The sequence below is a fragment of the Lagopus leucura genome, unplaced genomic scaffold (assembly GCF_019238085.1).
Source record: "Lagopus leucura isolate 7727_CA_CO unplaced genomic scaffold, USGS_WTPT01 Super-Scaffold_73, whole genome shotgun sequence".
NCBI classification, from domain to species: domain Eukaryota; kingdom Metazoa; phylum Chordata; class Aves; order Galliformes; family Phasianidae; genus Lagopus; species Lagopus leucura.
Window position 1 is genome coordinate 51573475 of NW_024962252.1, and position 27905 is coordinate 51601379.

Below are 27905 nucleotides of genomic sequence, written 5' to 3' on the forward strand. Positions count from 1 at the left end.
AAAAGAAAAGAAAAGAAAAGAAAAGAAAAGAAAAGAAAAGAAAAGAATCAGCTTTGCAATCACTGCTCAGCGCCTTCTCTCTGCAACTGGACAGGCTTGAAGAACAAGTGTGAAATCAAAGGCTGTGACTGGATAATGTTAGTTCTGAACATGAGCACAACTGAAAGCTGGATTTAGTTGCCTAAACACAGGTGCTTGGTGCCACCTGAGATGCTCTAGCCGTCCTGGCTGCTCTCCCGGAAGGTTTTGTGTCGTGTTTGCCATCGCTGTGTGGATGTCTCCAAAACCTTGAAGCATCTCAAGTGGCTGTAGTCATTCATGCTGTTAGGAAACTTAACCCACTCTGCATCTGTGAGTCTCTGTGTCACAGCTCCGGCCAAGATTTCTGCAGGAAAATCTCAAACTTCTGTTTTGGGATTCAGACATTCAACGCTGTGCTTTTGTCAACTTCAGCCCAATGAGAGTCCATGGCTTTTCAGATTCATTACCACACTGCAAATTCTCTGTTCACTGTCTTCCATGTCTTTAGGCTATAAAACCAATCTCCCAAAATGTCCCTATTGAGAACATTTGGGAGTACACTGCTTTACATTTTAAGTCCAGGAACCCCTAGAAATTGCAGCAGAGAACTCTTAATAAAGAGCAGTGTCTATCTCAATGATCTTAGAGCTAATTTTCCAGTGATAGTGATGTCCTCTTGATTATCTCAGCTGTGTATGTTTAGTTCCACTGCCTCCTGGGTACTGGCACCTGTTCTGTCATGAGCTATGTCGCAAACCTGATCTAACAGAAAGCTAAATACAGTGAAACATAACAAGAAGTAGCTTTTATTTTTCTTCAAAGGTTACCACTTGTGGTCTAGCTGTGTGATTACTGTCAATAAAGCACATTGAATCTGAGAGGAAGTACAGAGCCTCTGTTGGAGCTTCTTAACATTTAGAAAAGCTGTTTTTTTAAATTTCAGCTGTATTTTTGCATCACTGCCTTTCAGGTCTGGATGTTAAAAAATTAATGTTGTTTTCCTTATCTTTTTTTTTTTTTTCTCCAGGGTTAGAGCTTTATTTATGATAAATCTTTTCTTTAAAACAGAGCACCAAAGTGCAAACAGAAATCCATAAGAGATAGGAGTATTTGCATGTCGAATCAGCAGAATAATAATAGAGTCAGTGGTGACAGATTAATATAGTGCATAGATCATGTAACTGGGATCTCTTTTGGTCAGCTGAATATGTGGCTGTATATAATTTGTATTGAAAAGTAGAGGTTAACTATCTGCACAAATGAAGTATATCTATAGATGTTACAGAGCATGAGAAAAGTTAATGCAGAGGGAGGTAACAGTTAAATAATTGAAGTTCCTGCTCTAAGTTCAGTCACAGAACTTTGTATTTAATAGTTCTTATTCCCAAAAATAAACTAGCCCAACTGATTAACTAAGTGCCTAATGTATCTTGGGTTGAGTATCATCTTCTACACAGACTTGTAAATTATCCCCCCAAAACCTTTAATTTGTTTTAATAGCATTGTTCCAGGTAACCATGTAATATGTATCCATGTTTTGTACAGTGAAGGCTGCTATTGTATTTAGTAACACGTAGTAATATAAAATTAGTGTTGTAAAACACAGCTAACAAAAAAATGAAACCATTCTAATAATCTAAATTGTGTAAACTAGACTACTTCAGTGCCTGTATAGTCTGTGAAACATAGATGTACAAAATTCAATGCATGTCTTGGTGAACAAAACCTAAGCATTTTATGCGACTTTGGAAACTTCTGATATTTTTTCAGTAGATGGTTTTTTATTTTTTTTTCTCCCTAAGGAGTCCGTATGTTCTATTTTTCATAAGGCTTTAATCATCCATCCCACTACATTTTAATATTTCATTTATTTGGGTGGGATTGTACAAGTAAAGTGACATGGGGAATTAATTTCAGATTTTGAAAACTTTAGTATCCTTTTGTACATTCAGCACATCAGTTTGCATTCGTAAATTCCAGATTATGTGCATTCTGCCAACCATCACAGTATTCAGTTGTTTTGTTTTGTTGTTTTTTTTCCTTAAAATGAAATGCTGGGACTTACATAATATCTGAAGATCTCATCTTTCATCTAAGAAGTAGCAATAACAGTTGTCTAAGATGGGGAGAAAGTAAATCTTGATTAAATTAGATTGTAAATTTTAAAAGTAAATTAAAGGTTATTTTTCTCCCATGTTATACAGGAATTTGTCCTTTGAGACTCTCTAAAGTGTAACCTACAGCTAGATGGAAGTGGCACAACTACAATTCTCAGAGTTTTTATGCTGAGATAAAAAGAGGTGTCTAAATATTAACTAATATCAACATAGTGAACATTTAGTCATAATTTTGCTTAGGCGTCATTGTCATCTACTCTCCTGTCAACAATCAAAGCTTTTTCTTCCAAGTCTGGCTGTACTGGTCCTATGTTAGCAGCCTGTTTGAGGCTAGATATACCTTTAATCCATGCTGATTGCCAGCTAGTAGTATCAGTAGTGCTAGCAGGAGCACACCAGGATAAGTCACTTGTGCTGACTTTGAGCATCCTCCTGCAGTTCCTCCTCTGTCTTGGCCAGGAACATGGATTACCTCCCCTCATAATTCCATACAGAGAAAAGACACAGATAAATCATTATGTTTTTGCAGCAGTAAGGTATTGTGTCTTCAGGAGTCCTAGAAATGGGGTGGCAGCCCCAGCTACACCATGAACAAGCTATGTGTATTTGGTGCAAATCAAGTTAGCTTGAAATGGAAGCATATCTTAACGTGACTGTGTTATTTTGCTGCTGGGAAATCCCAGAGCTGTAGGGATGTAGTTTATTGGTTTTTAAGCTCTACGTAAGAAAGATACGGAACCACTTACATTTGTGTACATGCTTCATGTGAGGCTGGAGTCAGAAATGAAAACCAGATTGGACTGCGTTCATCCTGCCTCAGATGGTTGTTTCAGGAAAAAAAAAGTTAAGGGAAAAAAAAAAAGTTACCCTTGCACTCCTTGAGGAAACAGACCTGAGGCCAACGGAGATTGAAAAGATGCATTTCCTTGGCAAGTTGCCCCTTGTTGCTTGCTAATTGACACAGCAGAAGAAACTCGCTTATCTGATGTGAGAAAGAGGAAAACATCCGCACAAAATAAATTTCCTGCAGGAAATCCTCTTCCTCAGACAGCTCAGTCAGAGCTGTATTTACATCACAAAAACGGGATGTGTGTGTGCATATCTCAGATGTAGGTGGCCGATCTCCTGGTCTGAGACCATGGGAGATGATATGACTGACATTGCATGTATTGGTTATTCTGTTATTCTCTGGCCACAGCTTGGTAAGTATGTGTGCAGCTGAAGAAAGTTCCTTCTGAAACAGAGTACGGGGTATTGGAAAGAACTTCTATTGCTGTAACTGGGATTTCAGTCAGCTTTTTGAAGTAGGTTCTTCTTACAGATTTGACAGGGCTGTAATATGCAGTGTGTTGACAAGATCTCATGTGACTGTATTATGCCAGCAACTGGGAGATATTCATAAATAGCAAATACAACAAACAACAAAAAAAATATGGACAACTAGATGTGGAAGTATTTGGTCTAATCTGGGAATGAGGGCTGGAATTTTTCCCCTTAAGCAACACATTTCCCATGCTGTATCTCAGATAATCTGTACTCTGGGCACTAATTGTATAGTTTCTGCCTAAAGATTTTTTATAAGTAAGTAAACAGAGGATGGCATAATCTTAAGGGCTTCCTCCCCTCCCACCTCAGTGTTTTACTCAGAGGGCAAAGAAGACAGCAGTTAAAGTCTTGGCATGAAGTAGGCGCCACTTCAAAGCTGTGCTGTGAGAGTATGTGCAGGCAGGGAGCGGGAGGCAATTTTAGCTTGTACTGGGTCAGAGAAAAATTAAAATTTGGAATTCTCTTGAGCTTCTTTGGGATAAGCAAAACTGAAAACTGGAGAATATCCAGAATCTCACATTACTCTTTAAATAAAATAATGTGTTCTTAAGACTACTTGAGGTTTGTAGCTGCTGAATGTCGGTAAGTCTTCTCTTTTTGAGGGGGCAGGTAAGGAGTGATCCGAACTGCTTTTTGAGGTAAGCTGTTATTTTGATTGGTTTGCTATTATTTATGTTGGGCTAAAAATACACGTTTGTGGGATCCCTTGGGTAAGTAAGATTTACCCAAGTAAATGAGGTCTGCAATTCAAGGCTACATACAGTCTGATAAATTGACATACAGTTAGTTACAACTGAAGTTAATGGAGGCACCAGTACAGTTTGTATGCTAAGTGAGCCAGGGGTTGTGAAGGTAAAACGCATAACAAGTAAATAAAAGCTGTACCATCTGCACACCTGTCAACCCACATTCAGACATTTTTTACCTTCCCAATGCTTGACTTTGTAAAAAAAGCATTATATTAAGAGAGTTTACCTAAACCTAATGGTAGTCTAATGTGATTTGCTCAACTAAAGGTATGAGATCCTTATGGTCAGTGCAATTGTTGTGATCAAGATAGTTGGCTGTGTAAATGTGAAATGTATTACATAATGGAAAGTCTTTAATAAGCAATAAATTAAACTTATGAATCCACTCTGGCTAAATAGTGCCCAGTGCAGGCTCATGAGTAGACAGTAACCTCATTCCTCTTATACAAGAGTACGTATTTTTGATTACTCTTATTTAAATTAAAATTCTGCTTTTTTGGTAAGAATTAAAGTTGAGATACTTATAGTGAACGCCAGCATACTTTCTAATGTTTTTTCTGTGAGTCAAATAATGTTTTAAATAAATTATCATTTCAAGCTGAATTAACTGAGTTTAATCAGTTTAAATCAAAACAACACTTATAGCTAGAGTTTCAAATGATTAAGGATTTGGGCTTAAGCTTCTTATCTGTTCATAAATATTCTAATCTGTAAAATGGAGATAATCTAAACGACGTAACAAAATCTGTGTGATGTCAGTACAGTTCTTTGAGGTCTTCAAGTGGAAGTGTAAGGTGTCAATGTCTTTTAATGCCAAATGGTGTTTTCCATGACTCTTCATTAGGTGTGATATAGTGCTGCAGAACTGAAAAAATACATCATCTTGAAAACTTCAGAGAGACATAGGTATCTGGTCAGATTCAGCGTTACTGAATTTGATGAAAAGGATGTATTTTCTAGTAGTATTAGATTAAATTTCACAAAGAAGTATATAAGAGAGCATCTGATATATATGAGAGCATCTGATTTCACTGTCTCCAGTTAAAAAGGTGCAAAAAATCAGAGGGGGAAAAAAAAGGTGGGAAGTAAATTATACTTCCAAAACTGAAATACAACCGAGTATTTATATTGCAAGCAACAAAAGGATAGATGTGGTACTGAGAGACGTGGTTACTGGGCATGGGTGGTGATGGGTTGACAGTTGGATTAGATGATCTATGTGACCTCTTCCAACCTTGATGATTCTATGATTCTAAAACAGGTATAAACTACGTGCACAAAGAGTTCATCTGTGGGTTTCATATCAAGGGAGATTTCACTCTGCTAATAAATATACTTACTTTCTGGGAAGATTATAGCCCTTGGTTAGTGCCTACCTGCATAGTCCTCTGGCTTCATTGTCTGTGTTCTTTTCTCCAGAGGTCTTTGAGGGAGTAAGTGTTCACCTACATAAAGAAAAACTTGCTGGAATATGGCACACTCCTGTGCTTTGCTTACTGTGTAAATAACTTGCATGGCACGCAGTAGGAAGGTATATACTTTAACAAGTAATGCTGAAAAATTGAAAGAACTTCTTAAGAATGGAACTTAGGAAGGCAATCTCAACTGCTCTGCATTCAGGCAGCCATGCTCTCCCCTGCTCCCAGTTGTGTCCTTCTGCCCTGGCTTTTGCACCAGCACTAATTTTTGTGAGTTCAATCCAAGCAGCTGCTTAACAGGAATAGAATCAATGTCCAGCATAAATTAAGCCAAATGAAGCTGGCAGTGCTATGCTCCTGCCTCTCTGGTGCCTCCATTCTTGTTCAGCCAATTGCAGCAAGAGCTACTTGCTGCTGGAAAATACGTTTGTCGGAACACGGTATGTTTGCTCAGAAAACAAATGGTATCCTGAGCTCCATCAGAGGAGGGGTGGCCAGCAGGGAGGTGATTGTCCCTCTCTACTCTGCTCCATCTGGAGGCCCCATCCGGAATACTGCGTCCAGGTCTGGAGCCCCCAGTACAGGAAAGACAGGGAGCTGTTGGAGAGGGTCCGAAGGAGAGCCACGAAGATGATCAGGGGACTGGAGCACCTCCCCTACAAAGACAGGCTGAGGGAGCTGGACTTGTTCAGCCTGGAGAAAAGAAGGCTGCGGGGTGACCTCATTGCAGCCTTTCAGTACCTAAAAGGAGTCAACTCTTTGGAAGTGTAGATAACAGCAGGACAAGGGGAAATGGTTTGAAGTTGAGGGAGGAAAGATTTAGGTTGGATGTCAGGGGGAAATTCTTTACAGAGAGAGTGGTGAGGTGCTGGAACAGGCTGCCCAGAGAGGGCATGATGCCCCGTCCCTAGAGGTGTTCAAGGCCAGATTGGATGGGGACCTGGGCAGCCTGGTGTAGCATTGAATGTGGAGGTTGGTGGCCCTGCATGTGGCAGGGGGGTTGGAGATGATCCTTGAGGTCCCTTCCAACCCTGGCCATTCTGTGATTCATTCTGTGATTCTGTGCTGTCACAGAGGGTAAATTCCTGAAACATGCGTGAGGACTTTCTCTGTCCTTGCTGTAGTACTCACTTCACCATGTGACTTCTCTCAAACCAGTCCAGCTCAAGTGAGATTGAAAATACTTCGTGCAGTATTTAATTTGCATAGGGCGGTTAGACTTGCACTAGAGAGTAATTGGATTACCAGAGTGTTTGAATTAGTTGATGAGATAAATCACCTTGTTGTTAAGATCACCACATCATTAATAGGATGAAGTCCAGCGCTGCTGAAGCTTCTCTGCATGACCTCAGCTTGAGCTCCAAACATTGCTTGGGTTTTGATGCTCATATGCAAACAGAATTGGGATAGGTGATTAACTTCTGCTAGCAATGCAGTGAAGAGCGGGTTTTACAGTAGTGATGTTCACATTTTCTGAACCGTGCACCAGTTTTATAAATCATTTCAGTGGCCTCCCAGATCACCAAAATTGTATTGGCATAGGGTTAGGGTGGAGTGGGGAATTACTCTATTTTGCCATCTGTAAATACTTTTCCCTATAAAACTGTTTTACATTTTTCCCATGGGAAATAAACATAATAATTAAAATGTTTGATGTCACAGTCATTTTTATGTCTGTTGTATGCTTTTTTTTTTTTAACCTAAAAACAGGATGCTTCATTTTTTTCCATGACAGCCAACCAGCCTGGATGAGGATGTTATTCTTTTTTAGAACAGAACTTTCTAACTTTTTTTTTAAGATTTACTTTTATTTTTTTACTTAAAATAGTTGTGCAAAGTTTACTCTTGAGCAGTTTTATGACTTGACCAAAAACGTTGCTTGCTCTGAGCAGGATTTGTCTCTCAAAACATCTGTAAGAGTGAGGGTATCTTGAGCTGACACAGTCACTCCAATCATTAATAAAGAGGTGCTTTTAAATATTAAATGCCAATGTTTGGATGAGTTTAGTTTCACTCTGGAAGTACATATTCCTACTGACGGTGAAGGAAGCCCCACTGAGCCTAGCTCAGCTGAAGACATTGGATTAGATGAATCCCACCTTTTGTGGCTGAAGTTGTGGCAGAGTGTCCCTGGAAACCCAGAACACTTCTGTAGAGCTGAGGGAAAGAAGACCTGTCAGGGGTTCTTAATTCTTTTCTCCGTTTTTCACAAGCGTTGTCAGTATGAGAATAAATCTATTCTTAACTGTGCTTTTTCTTTAGTGTTGGAAAGGAAGATTTCGACAAGACAAAGCAGAGAGGAGCTGATAAGAAGGGGAGTGCTGAAGGAAATGCCTGAGCAAGGTGATGACATTACCTAGAATTTAGCTCCTAAGTGCTAAACATGGATGGTAAAATCCCTATTGCATTGTTTCTGTGTAGTACAACTTGTTATAAGGAAATAAAGCAGAGGAATGTGAGAAGTAATTTGAGCCAGTTGAATTAAACAAAGTTGGAGTAAAAAAATACGCATTCTGTAGCTGCTTCTGCCAAGAAATGCTGCCTCACTTCTGGCCATATCTTCAAATATCTTTATGCTTCCTGTAAACATGGATGGCTGCCATTTCAGTATCATAAAGTACCAGTGCTGGGATCATACAGATCTCACCGCTGCCACACCGGCCACATTCACAAATAGCAGAAATATAAAAGTCTGTGGGGAAAACACTCCTTGTTTAAAAACAATTTAGAATTAATAACCCCAAATTTGTGCCTGGAAAAGTATGGGTAGGCCATGCTTAACACCTCTGCCCCACCTCTGGTTATGTTTCTGAAATGCTTCTAGTAGTATTCTTTTGAATATTATTTAATACCTATAAATCTAGATGGGATAAAAATCAAGTGATTAAAATAATTTTCAGTAGCTTAAAATTAAACCATTATCGAGAAATCTGAGAACTCCATGATTTTTAAAAATAGGTCTATCCTAGAAATTGTACTGCCCTGCCTGAGCTCAAGAATTGCACACATTGATCCTTGGAAGTAGAGGGCTTGTTTGTTAGCATGTAGCATCACTTGTCTTTGCAGTCTTGTCCAATTACTAAAATGTGATAGCCAGTATAGCTGGCTTCTTAACTTGTTTCTGCCACTATCTGTGACTTAACACAAGAAATGTGAAATTTCTACACCTCAATCTGCCCTTATTAATTTTGAGCATTTTTTGCTATGTGCTTTTTTGGGCAGCTGTGTGACTTTGTTGATTGATGGTTGCAAAATGCATTTAGTCTGTTGGCTCAGTTAATGTAAGCTGTTAACATTTCAGGTAAGTAAAAAACACTTTGAACATAAGGAATATCATTCATATGTTTGCTTTGGTCATTAGTGTCCTTGACCTGCTATTCCACTCTTAAAAGGGGTAAAAGGATGGAATGGTAAAACAGTGTTTCCCCTTTTTCCCTTCTTAAGACCATCAATCCTGTCTGTGTTGCCTTCATCACACTACGTCTCTTGTCTGATGAAAATTATAATCTTTATGGAGCAATTTGGAAGAAACAGGATTGTTTTGGATGGACTAAAAGCAGAGATAGAGGGAAGACAGTTGTTAGGTGGTGTGAAGCTAGTTAGAAGGAATGTCTACAGAGCTGAAAGCTAGATGAAATGTTATGGAGTATTGAAATGTGAGAGGTAAGAAGTGCAAAGAAGTGACTGTTTCACATGGGATGGAGAAGAAAGAGGTGGGAAGTGGCAAGGATGTAGATGAGATGTTAGCAGAATATGAGCAAGGTAGCAATCTTACGTGTGGAGGCAGAAAGGAAAGTGGATTTAAGAGCATCTGGAAGGAAAAAGCTGAGAAATTTGAATGCTGCAGTCAAATAAGAAGGTGGCCTTGTGCAAATATCAGCTATTAAATGAGACAAAGTTAAGAAGGCAGAACTTAGGTTTTACACATCATTTTTACACATCATGAGAAAGTTAGTTGTGTGGTTAGAATGAAACCATCAGCTTAATCCACAGAACAGCCTAAGGAAGTAAGAGAGGCTGCATAATTGTATTGAAATGAGGGAACTGCCAAACATCCAGATCTCACAGCACCCAACAAGGAGAAGAAGAGAGTGGAATTAACACAATTAATGAAGAAGCAACAGGAGGAACCAGAAGACATTACAGGTAAAGTTGCACAAATTTTGGCTGATAAGAGCATCCTGTAGAAGAAGGGCAGTCATCTCTGAGAACTGGAAGTGTGGTGTGAGCAACCTACAGATAGCAAGGCTTGGACATAACCAGAGAAGAAAATCAGTGGTTTAAAAATGCATAGAATAGAGAACAGATATCAGTCAACAGAGAAAGTTGTGAGCCAGCAACAGTACACAGCATTTTTCAGGGACATAGATACAAATAAGGAAGAGAAAGAATTTTTATTCTTTTTTTTTTCAGGAGGAAAAAGAAAACAGCTGAGGTGGTTCACATGAGTCAGTAATAGTCATAAGAGCTGGGAGAGAATTGGACTTACAAAATGTATTAACAGTATGTAATATGTTACAAAGAGTTTTAACCATGATTCTTAAGATTGGATAATGACTCGTTATCATTAATAGTAAATTCACATTTGGGAATTAATCGCATATATTCTGAAAATTTCTGCCTGATTTCTGGCTGATACACCACTGGGATACAACACGGTTGTTCTGCATGCTGTGGACATGCAACTCTATGTATGTCCAGGTCTGAGACCTTTGGAAACACACTATAGATACATTATGTTCCATGTGAATGTCTTTAAGCTATGTAAACCAAGATCATAGAATCATAAAATGACCTAGGTTGAAAAGGACCATAGTGATCATCTAGTTTCAACCCCCCTGCTCTGTGCAGGGTCACCAACCACCAGAGCAGGCTGCCCAGAGCCACATCCAGCCTGGCCTTGGATGCCTGCAGGGATGGGGCATCCGCAACCTCTCTGGGCAACCTGTTCCAGTGCATCACCACCGTCTGGGTGGAAAAGATTCCTTATAAAGGATGTGGGATGGAAGAGTATGGGATGCTAACATGTGCAGAGTTCATATCAGAAGATGGAGCCTTGAAGCTTGAGCTGGAAAATAGGCCCAGTACTGTGAAGATATCCACTCAAAGACCTGGCAGCCTATGGAGATAATTTAGAGAGTTACTTTTCAGAGCCTATTATACACTCCATTAAATTTTTCTGCTTTGCTTCTATGGTAACTTGAAAGCAGAGAGTTGGTGTGTAATGTCAATAAATGCTAAGCAAGCCGTTAATTTGGACATTGGCTTTTTAATTTTTATTTCAGATGGTGATGTGACAGTAAATTTTGAAACTTCAAACGGACACACCATAGCTATTGGTGAAGAAACCATACAGGAAGAAAATGCAGTAAAAGCCAGTGGAGATAATGGCACTTTATCAGAGAAACCATGTGGGCCAGAAGGAAAAAAAGAAGATCAAAAAGGTAAATGGACACATTTATCAATTTTTTTCCCACCTACTTTAAACGCTAACGTGTTCTTCCATCAGCACCAATACATGCTGTAAGCTGTATCCTACAACAAGGATGCCAGCAGAACCTGCCAAGAAGATAGACTTGCAAAACATGGGTATTTCATCACTGGTAGGCATACTGTGGATACAGTAAGGTAACAAATAGAAGCATGGTATGAGCATGAAAATACATGCAGAGATGTTTCTGAATTCACTGTCAACCTTTTGCGGGCAGGCTTTGGCTCCAGGTTTTCCTTTTGTGAAAGAAGAAATAAAATGCTTGTGCATCACCTTGCAATAGCACTGCAGAAGTGGCTCATAGCTTAAATGTTCAAGTGTTTAAGCTACTTGAAAACTGTATGTCGTTTTGAAAATTACTTCAGCAGCTCATTCCCGTTGGTTTTCATTACCTCTTAAGCACTTAAATTCCAGCTCTTCAGAAATATTCAAGGGAATATACTGCTACTACAAATTGAACTCAAGTCATTTATGGAAAATGTACTTTATGCCTATGTGATTTTCTGTAGATAAAATGCACTAAATCCTGTTAAATACTCACTGTGCCCCAAATCTCAAGATCCGTATTAATTTTGTTACCTTCATTCAGATTCACTTTGCTGACAAAGTTTGACTGAATAAGGGAAATTTAAAAACTCAAGTGGAATCACAAGGATTTGGACTGCATTTAACCTCTTTCTGTAGTGTGTTGAATACTGGACTACTTCTTTTCACTGTTTAAAAAAGAAAGAAAGAAAGAAAGAAAATGTGAGTGTTCTTAAGTACTGCTCCATCTATTGGATTTTCTACAGGAAAGAGCAAGGATACAAAAGATCAAGAACTTCATGGCTGGCTGTTAGGCCAGTCTTTCCAATGTTACCTAGTAACCTTTACCTAGTGATGAATGAGCCTTTGGAGGATGAGAGGGTCAGTTCAGCTAACACAATAATTTGAATTCTTCTCTGAGCTATGTAAATCACTTGCCTGTGTAAAAAGTGGCTGGATTTCCAAGGAGAACTGCACTTCTTATGAGATTCCTAGTACTTCCTGTCTCCCAGCAAGCCCAAAATACATAATTAGCTTTTTTTCATGACATTTAAATGTGTATATCTTTTTATGCCAACTAGAACCAGATGTGTATTGGGTCAGGAAAAAAGATTTGCAAAAGCCATGGAAAGCTCCTTAAAAATGATTTTGGGGCTAGATCAGATCATCTGTTATTTTATGCATCCCTAAATACAGCCTTCTGAACCTGTCAGGTCTTGAAAGTTTTCCCAAGGGGCATATTTTTAAAGATACACAGTTCCGAGTATTGAAATCCCATCCAGCTGATGCTGCAGAATGCAGAACTGTAATGAAAAGGGGAAGGTACAATATCTGTTTCAAACATGTTATTTCATTCAGCTCTCTCTCTCTATTGTGCTGACCTTAAAGAACTTTGAAATGATTGCTGTACAAGAGTAGGCTCAGTGCCAAGGTATATTTAGCTATCACTTTATCACAAATTAAGCAAGAAGGTGAGTCAGTCTGTTTAAGAGTAGGGCTTGCAGATGCACCTCACAGATGCCTCTCATCTGGTGGTGTAGTCTTCAGAGCTTTTTTATGGCAGTAGGTCTTCATCACACTACACCCACTGGCAAGGGGAGAAATAAGCCACTGATGTGATGGTTTGCATTAGCATTATCTTGATGCTCAAAGAGCATCAAAATCAGAGCTGTGGCAGGAGTATGGGTATACCTGGCAGTGTCCTCTGGTTAGACCGTAACACATGCTGCTTTTCCAGATCACAGATCACAATCGCTGTCAGAGGAACTGAGATAGGTGGAGTGAATACTAGGTGGACTGTCATGAGCAATGAATTCAAGGTGGTTTTGTAGAGATTGATGTTAGTCTTTTTAGAGTCAAAAACTCCTATGTGTAAATCTTACAGGAAGTTCTTTGTACTTTCCATGTTTGTGAGACCTGAAGACAGCAATAATTCCTGCTGTTTAGCAGCACAGTATGCTGCAAACTGCTGCCAAATCAAAGCATTCTGAAAAATACAGCTCAGCCCCTGAAAGTTATCAGGTTATTTTAAAACTCATTTATGAAATGGTGGTAGCTCTTACTTGCTTTCTGGTTCAAACAGATTTTGAAAATGAGCTTCCTGCTTAAATATGATGATGATTGCTGATGCTGGAAGTTTAAAAAGACCAAATGTGTCAGGCATAGTGGTCAAGTGGTAAGAGTTGGCAGCAGTGCATCATGGAGCAGGGAATGTGTTTGGAGTTAAAAGAAGTCACAGGAAAAATGTTCTAGCGTGAGCCACAGAAATGCAGTATTTACAGGGCAAAAACAGTTGGCTCAGCCACATATTGTAGGAATGAGTTAAGCAAAAGTGAGTGAAGCAGCAGCCTGAAAGCTGTTCCCTGCGCTGCCAAGCATCCCTGCAAATTTTGCACCGTCTGCTCGTGGGTGTCTTCTGTATTTGGGGAAAAAAATCCCTTTGGAAATTACAGTGTGGCCATTACTTTTTGTAGCTATGATATGTCATCCAAACGGTGTAGAAAATTTCTCCTTTATGGCAGCATAATAAGAAGCTGGTGATGCAGATGATTGAGCAATTAAGTTTTACAAAAACAGGTGATTGAGTTATTAAGCTTTGCAGATGAGAAAGCAGAGCCCCGGATCTTTTTCTTGGATTGTTTATTCACATTATATGTGTACTAGGTTGAGTTCTGAATACTTTTTTTCCTTAGTTTGGTTTTGTTTTGACTACAAGTCACTAGCATCTTTTGCTGAAAACACGGAGCTCAACTGTAGCCATTCTCTGTGAGCATGCTGGAAGGGATACAGAGCAGCACATGAGCAGGCAGCGTGCCAGAGTACGTGCTGCCTGTCTGGCCAGCAGGCTGGACTGTGCTGGTATCCCAGGGCTCCTGATCAACGACCCTTGTCTGAAAGAGCCCCTGTGGGCCTCAGCACTCCAGGTTCCCAATGAGGAGCATTCCCTATGAACCTTGCATAGAGGTTCCATGGATCCCCTCCTTTCTTCCTCTTGTACCCTACAAGAGTGTTGGAGAAGAGCAAAAGCAACATGGGTAGAATAGATATCAAAATTGTAGCTGTTGCCCACTATAGACATAGGGACATAGCATGATGGCACAGGATGCTTGCTGAACATTGTAAAACCTCCTGGTACTGTGTCAGAGCTCCTTTTCTCCTTCACACTTTCCCAAGATGTCTCTGGCATTCAAGATACACCAAAGAACCATGAGTTTGTAGCTGAGTTGTTTGTAAACTTTGATCCTACTCTTTTTTGATGTGGCAAGTTAATCTTTTTGTGATTCTGGTAGATAATTTCATTGTTAGCTTAAGTTGAAGAGAAAGTAGGTAGTTGAAAGTGAAGCAGGTTCACTAACCATTAGTGATATGCTACTTGGAAAAAAAAAAAAAAGTTTCATTTTGCCTACCATCAGTCAGGTAGGAGTGATAAATAACTGCACTGCAGGAAGCCAGAGCTCTCTCGTGGGTGCTCTGGGTATTCTGGGTGTCATGGAACATAAACTTCTGAAATGTTCCAATACCATTTATAGCAGACCCGAGTCCTCTTAGGTTTTCTCACGTATTTCAGTGAAGGAAACAATTTCTAGTCGTGTTTCCAAATGAATTAATAGGATCCATCTGTATAATGCTTTTCCTCCACATCATAACTAATCTGAGAGCTGACAAATGTCTAATTTTTAGTTTAAGTTTTAGTTCAGAGGTTCTTTCTCTTATATCTACCTTTAAATTTAATCTTCTGTTTTTCTCATGCATAAGGAGAAAAAGAAAGCTGGAGTCATAGGCCCTGATCTTATGAGTATGCATACTTGCTGACCAACACTGTAATTTGCATTCAAGGGAATGTTCTTTAAACTCAAGTTTTCTGAATTTTTCTCAGAGGCCTTTGCTTTATTTCCCCTAAGTGGAAAAAAAAAACAAAACAAAACCAAGGGAAAAAAAACAGCAAAACACCAAACAATCAACAACTGCTGAATTCAAAGCAGTAAACCCCCATCTTCCAGGGCCTTACACAAGAAGCTCTCAGCTGATCAATCTTGCAAACCATTCACTGTGAGAGACAAGACAAACTTTCCTCTCTCTTGTGTTACAAGCTGGCTTCCTGCACCCCTCAGCTCTGTAGATCATTGTTATGTGCACCATATATAAAAGTTTATTGGTGTTTTTTTTTGCCTGACTCCCAAAGAATCTACTTGTAGGTCTCAGTCTAGCTGAGTTATTTGCTGGCCTACAACTAGTTATTCTAAGAATAGTTTATCTTCTATTTGTCACCTGAACTATGTAAATGAGACTGAATCCAAGTTTTCTTAAAAGGAAAGGTACTCCAGATAAAGCTTTGTTTGGGCAGGAACCATCCAGTAAGTCAGCCAAGCCAGGCAGGCTCCTGCCAGTAGACCGACATGAAGATGCAGGCTTTCACCCACGTAATGTGAGTGGCAGAAGAAAGCTCCTAATATGTAGAGCTTCCGTTTATTTTTTGGTTTTGTTTTTTTAATTATTAAAAAAAAAAATCCTATTTATTAAAAAAAATAAATAAATCCTAATATGGCTCCAGGAATAAGATTGTAGACATGGTTTTGGCAGATTAATCATTGAATTGTTTGAAAATATCTATACAGATAGTATAAAGGAATGTAGAAATTTACATGCCTGCTCGCTTTCCAAGTATCTTATAGACCAAGAAAAGGTAAAAATATGCAGTTAGCAGTGAAGATGTTACAGATATTTTGTCTTGATTTAACAGCCTACATCTTACGCAACAGTTGAGCAATCAGCATGTGCTTGTTTTGTATTGTTGTTTTTTTTTCCTTTATTATCTTGGAAACAATAAATATTTAAATGTGGTTATTTATGTTAATTGTTACACCTACCCCTTTCTCCTCCCTCCTTCAGATTTCTACCCTTCCTCTGTTACAGGGTCTTTTGCACATGGTGCTGTTAACATTATTCAGTAAGCAAAAGCTGGAAGTTTGCAGACAGACAGATCTGTTCATCTGTCTTCAAGAAGGATGAATTCAAAACTGGAATTAATGCAGAGAGGGTTGTGAGACAGCTGTTCTTGTTCAGTCTAGCAAAACTGAGAGAGCCTGAGTCTTGACTGCATTTGGTGAATGTAACAAATTGGTATATAGCCAGGAGAGACTATGGGTGAAGGACAACGCTGGCACAAGTAGAAAGGAATAAACAGAGGTTTGAAATACGTTTGGACTAGAAATTAAAGAAAGCTTTCAATTAAAATAGGTGTTTTCTTGAACAGAGCTTTAGTAGTAAAAGCATGAACAAAAAATGGAGCTGATTGAATCTAAAATTTATGAAAGGATTTGTATGAGTTGACCATCTGCACCAGCACAGTCAGAGAGTCCAAAAATGAGACAAAAGACACCTTGTGTTGTCTGGTGTCCCATGTTTCTGAATGACAGTTTCCTGGATTTTGATTAATCACAATACAGCTCTCTGCATAGGCTGGAAAGGAAACTCTTGATTCTCAAAACTCTTATTTAATAAAAGTTGATTTTGGAGGGATTTACCCAGTAGTAAACAACAAATTATACCTTATTTCCACCTTCCATTTTACACAGTGCTACTCCACTAAATTGTGCTCATCTTCCAGGAGAAGAGTGCTTTGCAGCTGGTAAAGATTACATGCTTGTAATGCAAGACTACTGGCTGTGAGCTAGATTCATATAACAGCTCTAGCTGTAGAAACCAAAAAACCTTGGTACTATATGACAAAATCCTGTAGTATAAAAGTTTGGACTCAGAAATTTGCAAAAGTAAAGAAAAAATACAAACAATTTGTGCATGATTTCTGGGACTATGTCAAGGATTTTTGTAGATCTTTGAACCACCATTTAGTCCACAGCTTAGGAACAGTGGAGCATTTAGCTTCCAAAATAAGTCATTTGATTTTCCAGTGAATATGGCATACTGGAATCTCCCTGAAAATCTGTGAAAGTTTCCACAAGAGCTGCTGCACACTGAGTAACCCTGGTCATGGTTTTGGTTTTTTTGTTTGTTTTTTGTCTTCAGATGTTTATGTAAAAAGACAGCTTTCCTAAAAGTCTGGCCTCAATCACAATTTCTGGGAACAAGAAAATCCCATTTCAAAGTGAGCTTTCTTGAAAATATGGCCTTTGGAAAAATTGTTCCAGACATGCACATATTATTGATCCAAATGCTTAAATAAGATATTAGCATTTGCTTTGCTTTCTTATTAAGAATATAACAAATTTCTTTTACAGAAGATGTCTTGATGAAGTATATAAAATATGTTATTATCTGATGATCATTTGGTGACCTTTTGTTTAAAGTTCTGTTCGTGATGAACAGATTTCTAGATTAAGAAGAGCAATAGCAATAAAAATACCTTGAAGCTGCTTCTGAGGTACTGAGGGGACAAATAGATGGACTGAGCTGATTCAGGTGGCTCCTTGATTTGGCAGCCACAAACCTGATGAGAAAGAAGAAGCATCAAGAACAAGGGCACATATTCAAGCAGGGACATGCTAGAGAGGTACAGTTGTAACACTTTAATTTTATCTCAAAAGCATCTACAGACATCAGACCATCTTTCTCCCTCTGCAAGAGTGTTCCACTGTTGCCATTTTTAGCTACTATTTGTATTTCTACAGTACTCATGCATAGACAAGGAATTTATTGCATAGTGTCTTACATGAATACAAAAAAAAACAAACAGTCCCAGTAGGCTTGTAGTAAGAGAGGACACCACGGTTAGATGCTGAAAAACAAGAGGAGACTAGACCAGGATAATAAGTACAATGCCTAAAAATTGTTAGTTTTGGTATCACAACAGATTTATTGCGAAGGAAGAGAGGTATCTTTGTGAATGTTTACATGGAGAGTCTTCCAAGCCTGAGAGCAGCAAGGGAAAAGCAGTTGAATGTGTTTGCTTCAAAATTTGGCTTGTTAGTGACAAAAGCTGGTCAGGTGAGAACTGAGTATCAGTATCTCAAGTAAATGAGAAACATCAGTTTAGGCAGGATGAAACTGACATTGAAAGCCATCAGATTTATCTGGTGAGATAAAAAAGTGAAGCTAACACAGAAAATACAAAGGTAGCATGATGCCAAGAGGAATTATATGGTCAAAGCAATGGGCAAGAGCAACTATCTTCATCACAGACTTCCTCATAGATATGAGCAAGAAGACTCATTGATCAAAGTGAAGAAAAGGGCATGTATGTGATCAAAGTGTAGTCAAGGCTCAAAAGGAACTGTAACTATCCAAGCAGATAGAGTTCTGCTGTGCAAAAATCTTCCAGACCTTGGTATATGCATAACAGTATGGAAAAAAATGCCCTAGATAGAGATGATATCCCAGTATTCATGGGGTATTTCAATCAAAATTGATATTACATAAATTGTCCAGCTTAATCACAACTGAAATCTGAAAGCAGAGACATTGATTTGGGAGAAATATTCAAATTTTGTTTTTCATTAATTATTTTCATTTATTTTTCTGTAGAAGATTGAAAATATTGAGTGTAAGTAAGATACACTTATTTGCAACCAAGTAAAGATGTATCCTCACATTTTGTACTTTTTTACTAATACATAAGATATATTGTGACACATTATTTAATCAGTTCAACACTCAAATGTAAGCTGACTAAGATTCTAAAAAATTCTCATGCATTTCTTTAGCATTTGGAGGATAGAGTACTAGGTTATTCTTTTCTTAACACTTTCTGTGTTAGTGACTTAAAGCAAAACATGCTGACAATGTATAAATGCACGGGTTTTCAACTGATTCTTTTTAGTAAGTGGAGTTTTGGGATGCTGGATCCATAAGGAAAAAGAATGGTATACACTTAAAATTCTTTCTGATCATGTCCTTCAAGATCTTCAAAATAGAAATTTTATCTTTTCTTGCCATGTTTGTCATAATGGAATTAAAATGTAGCAATGTCTTACTTTCTCACAATTAAATCAATTTTTCAGCTTTGAATGAAGGTAGATGGAGTTTAATAAGGAGGTACCATTTGCTATAAAAGAGGAAAACAAAGTGTAACAAATATGTTTTTTTCTTCTTCCAAAGTCTTTCTCTGGTCCAGGAGAAAGAGGTAGGAAAACAAAGATATTGTACAAGGATCTGTGCTTGAAAGAATCTGCTTGCTAGCTCTAAAGCAATGGTTTTTGCATAACATTAGCAAAACCGGTTTATCCTATGATTATATAGGCTGGAAATAAATGAGAACAACACCATTAATTCTCTTGGTTGATAAAGAGTTATGTGTGCATGTTGCTTTCAATAATTGCAGAGGTGATGCATCAGGTTCATGTTAACAAGCCTTAAACTAGAGGTTGAAAAGGCTTTGTTTTTGAGATAAGGAATGTTGATGTTGTCCAACATGTTTGTTTCTGTTCTTCATCTACTAATCTTACAGTGAAAAGATACTGCTTATCTCTTGGGAATCTTCTATATAGGAAGGAAGAGGGCAGGGAGTGGCCAGGAGAGCAAGGAACTGCCATGTAATGTGTGTTAGAGTGAGGCTCTTGTGGGAACGTACTGCAATAAGTGAATTGGTTTCCTTTCAAGTGCTAAAAAAGAAGTCATTAAAGTTCTTTTTGATATGTGCTTGACTCCTTCATTCCCTGACCGTTGTAGTTTATAATAACATGCAAGTAAAGTCCTTATGCTTTTGATGGTATGCTATTACTTCTGTAAAATACTTTTTCTGCAAGGTGTGGAAAGACTGTCTTGAGACCAAATGGGCACAGAGATGGTGTGACAGAATAAAGAAAGATTCCCATCTGGCTACCAGCTACAGTCTAAAAACCATAGAGTTTAAGTAGCAGAATTTAAGTTGCATATAAGTGGCTCAACTACATTAGCTTTGCTGTTTTGAAGTGAATTTCCAGATCCTTCCCACTTATCTGTCTTCAATTTGCAGAGCACGCAAACAAGGTCCCCTTGGATGAAATTAAACACAAAGCTGCATTCAAGAACTTGTTGTGTTCCCTCCACATCTGGACATGCAGTCCACAGAACTAGCCTGAAGCTACTCCACAGTATATTCTTGTGAAGTGCACAGGACAGGGACACCAGATCCCCTGTGTTACTTGTTTCACTCTACAGAGCCATTCCTACTGGACTACGAAATGTGGATGAAGTCCAGATTTCTGCTGACTGAGTAACTGTTGATTCTTGAAACTGCAGTCTTATATGAACACCTAAAGGACTTGCAGGAGGGAAGAGCAGTCCCATGCCAAATGACATCCTATTTAATTTAGTTAAAGAGTAGGAATACCCTGGGGAAGATACCGAAAATAAAGGTGCTGTTTCTGTGAGCAAGCAGGCTGCAGCATAGGAAAATGTGTTGCTTCAGGGGAAAATTTCAGCTTGCATGGCCATGTTTGAACCTGTGGCTGAGAGAAAAGCTTTGTTCACATTCACGTTCGCATGAATCTGAGTTTTATAGCCTATTGATTTCAAAGAACTAGAAAAAATCTAAGGGAATTTTTTACCAAATGGCATTTGCCTTGCTTAGTTTGCAGCCAGCAATTTATTTGGGGGTATTAAAGAGGATCCTTGGAAGACTGGATTAGATAAGATTGAGAGGAGTGCTGGGCAAAAGTCTTCAATGAGAAGGACTTGAATTGAGACAGGTGGGAACTTTTTTTTTCTTTTTTTCTGAAGTAGTAATTCAATAGGAGAGAAAAAGTGAAGAAGTCTCTCCTGATTCCCAAGAGATCAAGCAGCAAAAGTAGTCATTGTCTAGCTTGCTGTTGTATGTTTGTGGTGTCTGTGTCAGTTGGCTTCTGTTCACTTTCTTACCCATAGAGAACACTACTGATCACTGCCCAGAAATAACTGCATCCCATGCTCCACCACTACCCAAGTCTAAGCCTAAATCTAAAAAAGCTCCGCTACCACCAAAAAATGCTCTTGCTGCTTCTACCACCACCAGCCATAAGAGTAATGAAGCACCTCATGCTAAAAAAAAGGGAAAGGCTCCTGTTAAGCAGCCTCCTCTCCCGCCTCCCAAGCCAACAAGCCACAGTGCAAATCGAGAAGTTGGTGAGTACTGCACAGGCAGTGCCAGTTATGGGGGTGCATGTGCATGAGGGGCTTGGTCCTCAGGACTTCTGCTTTTGTGCATAGCTATGCTACTAAAGAGCATGCCACTGATGTTTTTAGCTAACATCTCACTGAGCTCTGGTTCTGCTGTCTGCAAACACCTCAGATGAATCATTTTGCTGTCTAACAAATGTACGCGCAACACCAAGCACAACAGAGACTATACTGAATTCCCAGTTGACGTGCAAGTGCTGGCTATAAAATGACTCAGAGAACTGTTGAAGGATCAGCAAGGAAAGAGGTGACTTTTGGAAACAAATACATCTGAACTGCCCCAAAGTAAATCTATTGATTTTTCTGCAATCTGCAGTTATACTAGATATTATGTAGCTGTTCTAAGGTACTGATCTCGAGTTCAAGTGGTTGTGATTTAGACAGTGACCAAAATGAAATCATACAAATGTAATTTGAATGCAAACAATATTACGATGAATTGAGTATATATATATATGCATTGGCTAACTTATACAAACCTTGTGTTCTCAATCCTCTTTCAATCTTCCAAAGTCCTTCAATCCCTCCAGTTTTCTCTCCAAGTAAACTTCTTCGTAACTTGTACATTTTTGCAAGTGTTGTATTTGAAGCATACAGAAGAGAACTGTTTGAAAGCACTGCAAGAATGCTTAAGTTACAATATTAACTTGGTACTAACTGTCCCTCTACATCAATAGGCCACAAGAATAAACATTTTGAAAACCCAGAATTTGCTGCTTGTATTTCACTTTCACATTGAAAACTGTTACTCTCAGCTGAAAGAAGCTTGTAACAGCAGACCTTTCAGAAACAGAACAACCCACTGGGTAGAAAAGTGTTTAGGCTTTTGACTGGTAACAAGCTCTCAGATATGTCAGTTCATAAATTAAAATACATTCAAATTCCAGATTTGTCTTTTAGTAGTCTTGCTGAAATTTCAGGTGATACTTGAGACCATATGGATATAAAATGTATCAATGTGCCCCTTGTACAAAATAGCACATATTCTATGAATAATTTCTTTCAGTGTTGGGTTTGTTGTTTTCATCTGCAATACTTAATAAACAGAACTGGTTGGGAGTGATATTTTATAGTTGAGCTTTATCACATCCCCGTGAAAGTGAATACAGTGATCCAGTCCCGTGAAGGAGAACAGGAATATGAGGAACTGAAGTTACTCAATAGATTTCCAAACTGAAATAGTGGAGTTAGGATGAGCGTTAACATAAGTTTAACATAAGCATGAATGTTTGCAACAAAGTTGAATAATGTTCATCAGCTTTTTTATGTAGTCAAAATCTAAGTTTTCTACTGAAAAAAAGGGACTTGATAGGAAATTGTTAGCCAGCCCAGTTTAAAGCAATAACAGCAATAGCACTACTGACTTGAGTCATATTGTGGGGAGAATTTCTCTGGGAGAATTCTTTCTGTTCCTGATTGCAAGACCAGAAAGGTTCCAAGAACAATGTAAGGCTTCATTCAATGGAAACATCTTTTTAACTTTTCCCAGTAATAATTATAGTGTATTTGTATTGTGCTGGAGTTCTTGAGGCTAGGCACGTACCTTTGTTTCATTGATTGGAACCTGTGTTTAAGTGCTTTGCTGAATCAGAACCAGAGCCATTTGTTAGTACCATCCACTTACTCAGTAAGGTTTCTGCTCAGTAATATGCAGGTTGAAGCCACTGTTTATTTGCACTGCAATTATGAACTATTGCTTATAGCATTTCTTTGCTGGTTAAGTGAAGTCAGTGATTTGTAGTAGATGTGACTGATAAGAGCAAATATCAATGGGTCCTGCACTGTGCCCTGTAGAGTGGCCTCAGAGCACATAAGGACAGTGATTTGCCTGAAGCCATGAGTTGTTGCAGATTTTTGCAGATGTACTGAAAGCTGCACAGCTCTCTAAATGTTTATAAACCATAATGTTCTCCTGCAGATGAGAACGGTATAATGTGTCTTTTGATATATAATCTTTCAAATTATTTTCCATTTTCTTTGAGGCCGAGAGCAGCATCACTGTGAGAGCTATTTTTGTACCATGAGCTTATTGGTGCAAGCATCTGTATTTTGGTTCTATCTTAACCTGCTCAGGTTTTGTTTTTATTTAAATGCTTATAGGCCTTTCAGCAGATTTCTTTTATAGCTTTCTGTTCTGCTCCGTAAGCTTAGCTTCGAGGTTGCTGTGCAACTTTATAATGCTTTCACTTGTGCTCTTGAGGTTAATGCACTACAGCAGAAGAGTTTGAGTTGGATGCATTTTGATGAAAAGGACTGAACTGTGAGATGGTTGTCATTTTTGTTGCTTTTTAAATGTAAGTTCAGAGTCTGAAGCTCCCAGTCCAGATGATGGCTGTTTCAACACAGCAGCCAGAAATGCGACTGGAATGCAAATGGGAACACCAGTCTAGCTGATCTCTCTTGCAGTCTTGCACACTGACCATGTGTGTTTCAATATAGTAAGTATTACAGCAGCAGACAGTAACATTACTTACTAGTCAGCAACAAGTGTCTTGTGTCACCTTGTTTTCAATGCTGAGCTGGTCACTGGCAAGACTAAGAGCTCCAGTACATACAGGAGGTCTTTAGTGCCTCTTTGCTTCAGGAGATCATTTGTGCAGAATGAGATCAGTGGTTTCTGTCTCTGTTAAATGGATGTACCCGCTGAACTCAAAAGTGCATCTTGTTTTAATGGCCCTCTGCTGCTTGCCATTAACTAGGAACACGCAACTTGAAAGAACATTGTGAAATGTGATTAACTGATGCCCACAGGGATCCTGATTTGTCCACTGAAAGATGTACAGAAAATCATAGTGTTCAGTATTTACTCATCTCAAACATATAGATGAAGGATTATAGAAATCTCAAGTGTGTTTTTTCATTTTTTTAAAGTATCAGCACAAAAGTCAACTAATGCAAAAAGACGCAAGAATTGTACACTTACAAGACTGCAAAATGCTTTTTCTTTTCTTATTTTAGCTAGTGCTTCACATGCTAAAAAAACACCAGTCTCCAAGTCCTCTTCATCACCATCTACTTCGTCCACATCATCTCATCCCAAAGCCTCTAAAGAGACTTCCAGCAAATCAGGCACATCAGGAACTCCCAGGGGCAAGAAAAGGCCTGGGAAACAAACAGCTTCACGAACGGCACCAGATGGGGCTGCCTCTTCCCCTTCAGGTGCCAGTACCATCAAGTTGGAAGCGAAGGCAGAAAAATCTGAGCCTGAGCAACCTTCCAGTGTAATTCCTGAAACAGAGGATGTAGGCGAACCAAGCAAGCTGGTTGTCCCCCCTCCTCCCATCACTGCTCCTCCTCCACCCCCACCCCCACCTCCACCTCCACCTCCTTTTACTTCTGCAGCTGCTCAACTCATTGTGTCCTCAGATGCCCAAGATCCATCTGTTCCCGGATCAGATAGTAAACCTCTTCTCCAGGCTGAGCGAGGCACAGATGAGGGCTTGAGCAGTACAACCTCAGACAGCAGTCCAGATGTTCATGGAGAGGACACAAAAAGGTGAGATGGTCATTGGTAAGTCATTGCTGTTATTAAAAAATAGCAAAGCCTACAGCTGAGGGAGCCAGGTTTCTAGTGTTACATTGCATGTCAGCACAATTTGTTCTGTGCATTTTAGAGTCTATATTCTCCTGTGGTACCGAAGGATTCCCCAAGATGTCATTTCTCGTCATCTGCCAAGTACATTATTGCTTGGCTTAATACAGCTTGCCTTGTTGCACTGACACAGGTGGTACAGAGAATCTCTGGGTTCCCCATCCCCGGAGGTGTTCATGGTCAGGTTGGAGCCCTGGGCAGCCTATGTGGGGGGTGGCAGCCCTGCCCATGGCATAGGGTTGGGGCCAAGTGGGCCTTAAGGTCCCTTCCAACCCAAGCTATTCTGTGATTCTGTGAATAAGACCCCTGTGTTCAACTGCTCAGCTAGTCTCAGATAATACTTTCATTTCTCTCTCATAAAAGCAAACAAGAAAGGATGCTGAATTATGAGGTGGTTTGTTTTGGTTTTGCTTTACTTTTTTGTAGATTTTGTAGCTGAATTTACTTGTAGGCTTAATGACAGTTTTAGACTTTGGTTAGTAAATGTTTGATCTGCCACTGCCCGATACCTTTTCTTAGTCTCAGATACCATAAAATCTAGTCAAGAACAAGTTCATAATTACATGTTTTAAGCAAAATAGTTGGCAGCAAGGAAATGATTGATGTTAATCTGTTGTTTCCCTGACAAAAGAACCAGTGTCTTTCATAACAACCCAAGAGGATTTAGTCAATGGTACCAGTGGCCTAGAGAATTTCCTTTAGATAGAGGAAGTCTTGCTGGTACATCTGTGCCAGTATTACATTCCTGTGCTGCATCTCTCCTTGATCACACATTCGTTTATGAAAAGGATTTTCCCATGGCAGACGGACACTCTACTGCTCATTCCCATGTTCATCAGTGATGGAAATGAACATTTTGCTCTCATCAGTAATGAAACTGTATTTGCAGTAAATACAGTCACTCATCCAGAACAGGAAGCTTTGCAATCCTGCCTGCTCTCTGACTCACTCCTCTTACCCTCAACTTTACGAGCTGCTTTTCTCTTCTCATTATCCTTTATTTACTGTTGGTCCCATTGCACAAGAAATAAGCAAGAACAGTGATGTTTCTGTATTCAAACTTTGCAGCTTATCATTTCAGGCCTCATCTTTCTTCCTAACAGACATATATAGGTGTGTACACCCATGTGCATACACATCACTGCATAGCTTGTACATGCATATGAGTTTAGAAACAGAGAAGTTAGTTTGAACAACTGAACTTTTATTTTCATTTTTGCTTTTATAGTTCATCTCCCATTTGAGTTCTGTGCTGCTTGAATTAACGTAACATCGTGTCTGTTTATGAATTAACAGCTTGGCTAGCAAAGACAACCAAGAAGCAAAGGCAGCTGGCAAGACCCACTCTGAACCAGCAGAGAAGACTTCTGATGCTGCTGCTGCTGCTGAGAGTGAAAGCAGCAGAGAGAGCCATGGCAGTGACTCTGATTCTGATGGGCCCATACTTTACACAGATGATGATGACGACGATGATGATGATAATGCGAGTGCTGAAAGTAAGCCCCTAACAAAAGGAGTGTACTGGGGAGGGTGTGACCAGCTCAGGTTGTATACATTTGTCCTTGGCTGGCTCAGAGGACCTGCTAAGTGTCTGTGGTTGCTAGACTGCTAAACTGGAGCTCAGTGCTTGCACCGAAGACACCTACATCCAAGTGAGTTTTGTGTAGCTGACCCTATTTAGTTATGACCTGCAGGAGAGCAAAGACTAGGGCAGAGCTTTTAGCAAGCACATCGTTCTGTGGGTGATTCTGTTCCACGGTGCAGTGCTGCTGCAGGGCACCTTACCAAGCAGTTGCTCCCTGCCTTTTACATATTACATATGAGCGTGCTTGGTACCTGTTAGTGCAAAGTGAAGAGAGGCACACATGGCTTCAAGAAATGATTATGTATAGTTTTACCACTGCTGGTAAATGCTTCTCCTCTCCCAAACAATTGTGATCAAAAACTTGCTGAGGTCCATGCAGTTTAAGCATTGCATAGGAATGGAGATGGGGGGAGCAGGTTCAGGAAAAGAAGAGGGTGTGACAAGAGCTGCCACTGTTGGATGGGTGTTGCCCCCTCAGAATATCAGGAGACAACAGAACTGCTTCCAGATCTGGCTGATGCTAATGCTAACGGAACTGCGTGGCTGTTGTCCGTACTATATCTGTCCTACTGACAAAGAGATTGCTTCAGTGCCTGGGGCTGCTGCCTAGAATACTTCACAAGCACTCAGGGCATTTTTCTAAACTGTGTTTTTCATTTTAGTTCACAAAAGAGTTAAAGATAGAAAACACTATGCAAGAACTAAGTGGCATAAGAGAGAGAAAAAAAAAAAGGAAGAGGGACAAGATGAGACAATGAGGCTAAACCTTTAGAAGCTTAAGAAAAAGGGCAGCATTTTGCAAACTGTACTGAGTAGGTAAATAAATCAACTTGTAATGTATCATACTTCAAAGACATGTAAATGTAGATTTGTCATTTTTGCCTCATCGCTTCACAGACAATGAATGATCCTTCTAAAATTCCTCTATTGTTCTGGCTGTTAGCTTTTTCAACCAAGTCTTCCAACTTTTTATTTTTGTGAGCTGAGTTGAAACTATTTTCCTTTTGATGTTAATTAAAATTCCTTTCCTGCATGTGGGAACAAGGCTGCTCTGGGGAAGTATTAAAGTCCTTACTTGATTTGTGTCTGTAACCTAAGCATGAATGAACTAAATCCACCCTCCTCTTCACTTCCTCAGGCTCTTTGGCAAGTAAAATTCGTCGTAGGGATACTCTTGCTATCAAACTTGGCAACAGACCATCTAAGAAAGAACTAGAAGACAAAAACATCCTGCAGCGTACATCTGAAGAGGAGAGGCAGGAAATCAGACATCAGATTGGAACGAAGCTTGTGAGGTATCAGTTGCAGAGTAAATGTGGCTTCACTGAATTGGACTAGATGACCATTAAGGATCCCTTCCAACTAAAAAGGCTCTGTGATTAGCAGGGACTTGAGCTTACATATCCCCTTCTAAGTCAGAGCTGTAGTTTCGTACACAAGGAGTATGCCTGTGCATGTTCCTGCTTTCTGTCCCTTCCTGCTCTTCTCCT

At 39.3% G+C, this 27905-nt stretch overlaps 1 protein-coding gene across 1 annotated transcript in view; it reads left to right on the top strand.

Moving 5' to 3' along the window:
• The window catches only part of PHACTR2 (phosphatase and actin regulator 2), a 77244-nt gene that overhangs the window by 29309 nt on the left and 20030 nt on the right, over positions 1–27905 (top strand). The window contains exons 3-7 of the mRNA XM_042877686.1: positions 7894–7974; positions 10917–11075; positions 24197–24734; positions 26127–26326; positions 27554–27710. Of these exons, the coding sequence (XP_042733620.1) occupies positions 7894–7974; positions 10917–11075; positions 24197–24734; positions 26127–26326; positions 27554–27710 (1135 nt within the window). The remainder of the gene's footprint in view (positions 1–7893; positions 7975–10916; positions 11076–24196; positions 24735–26126; positions 26327–27553; positions 27711–27905) is intronic.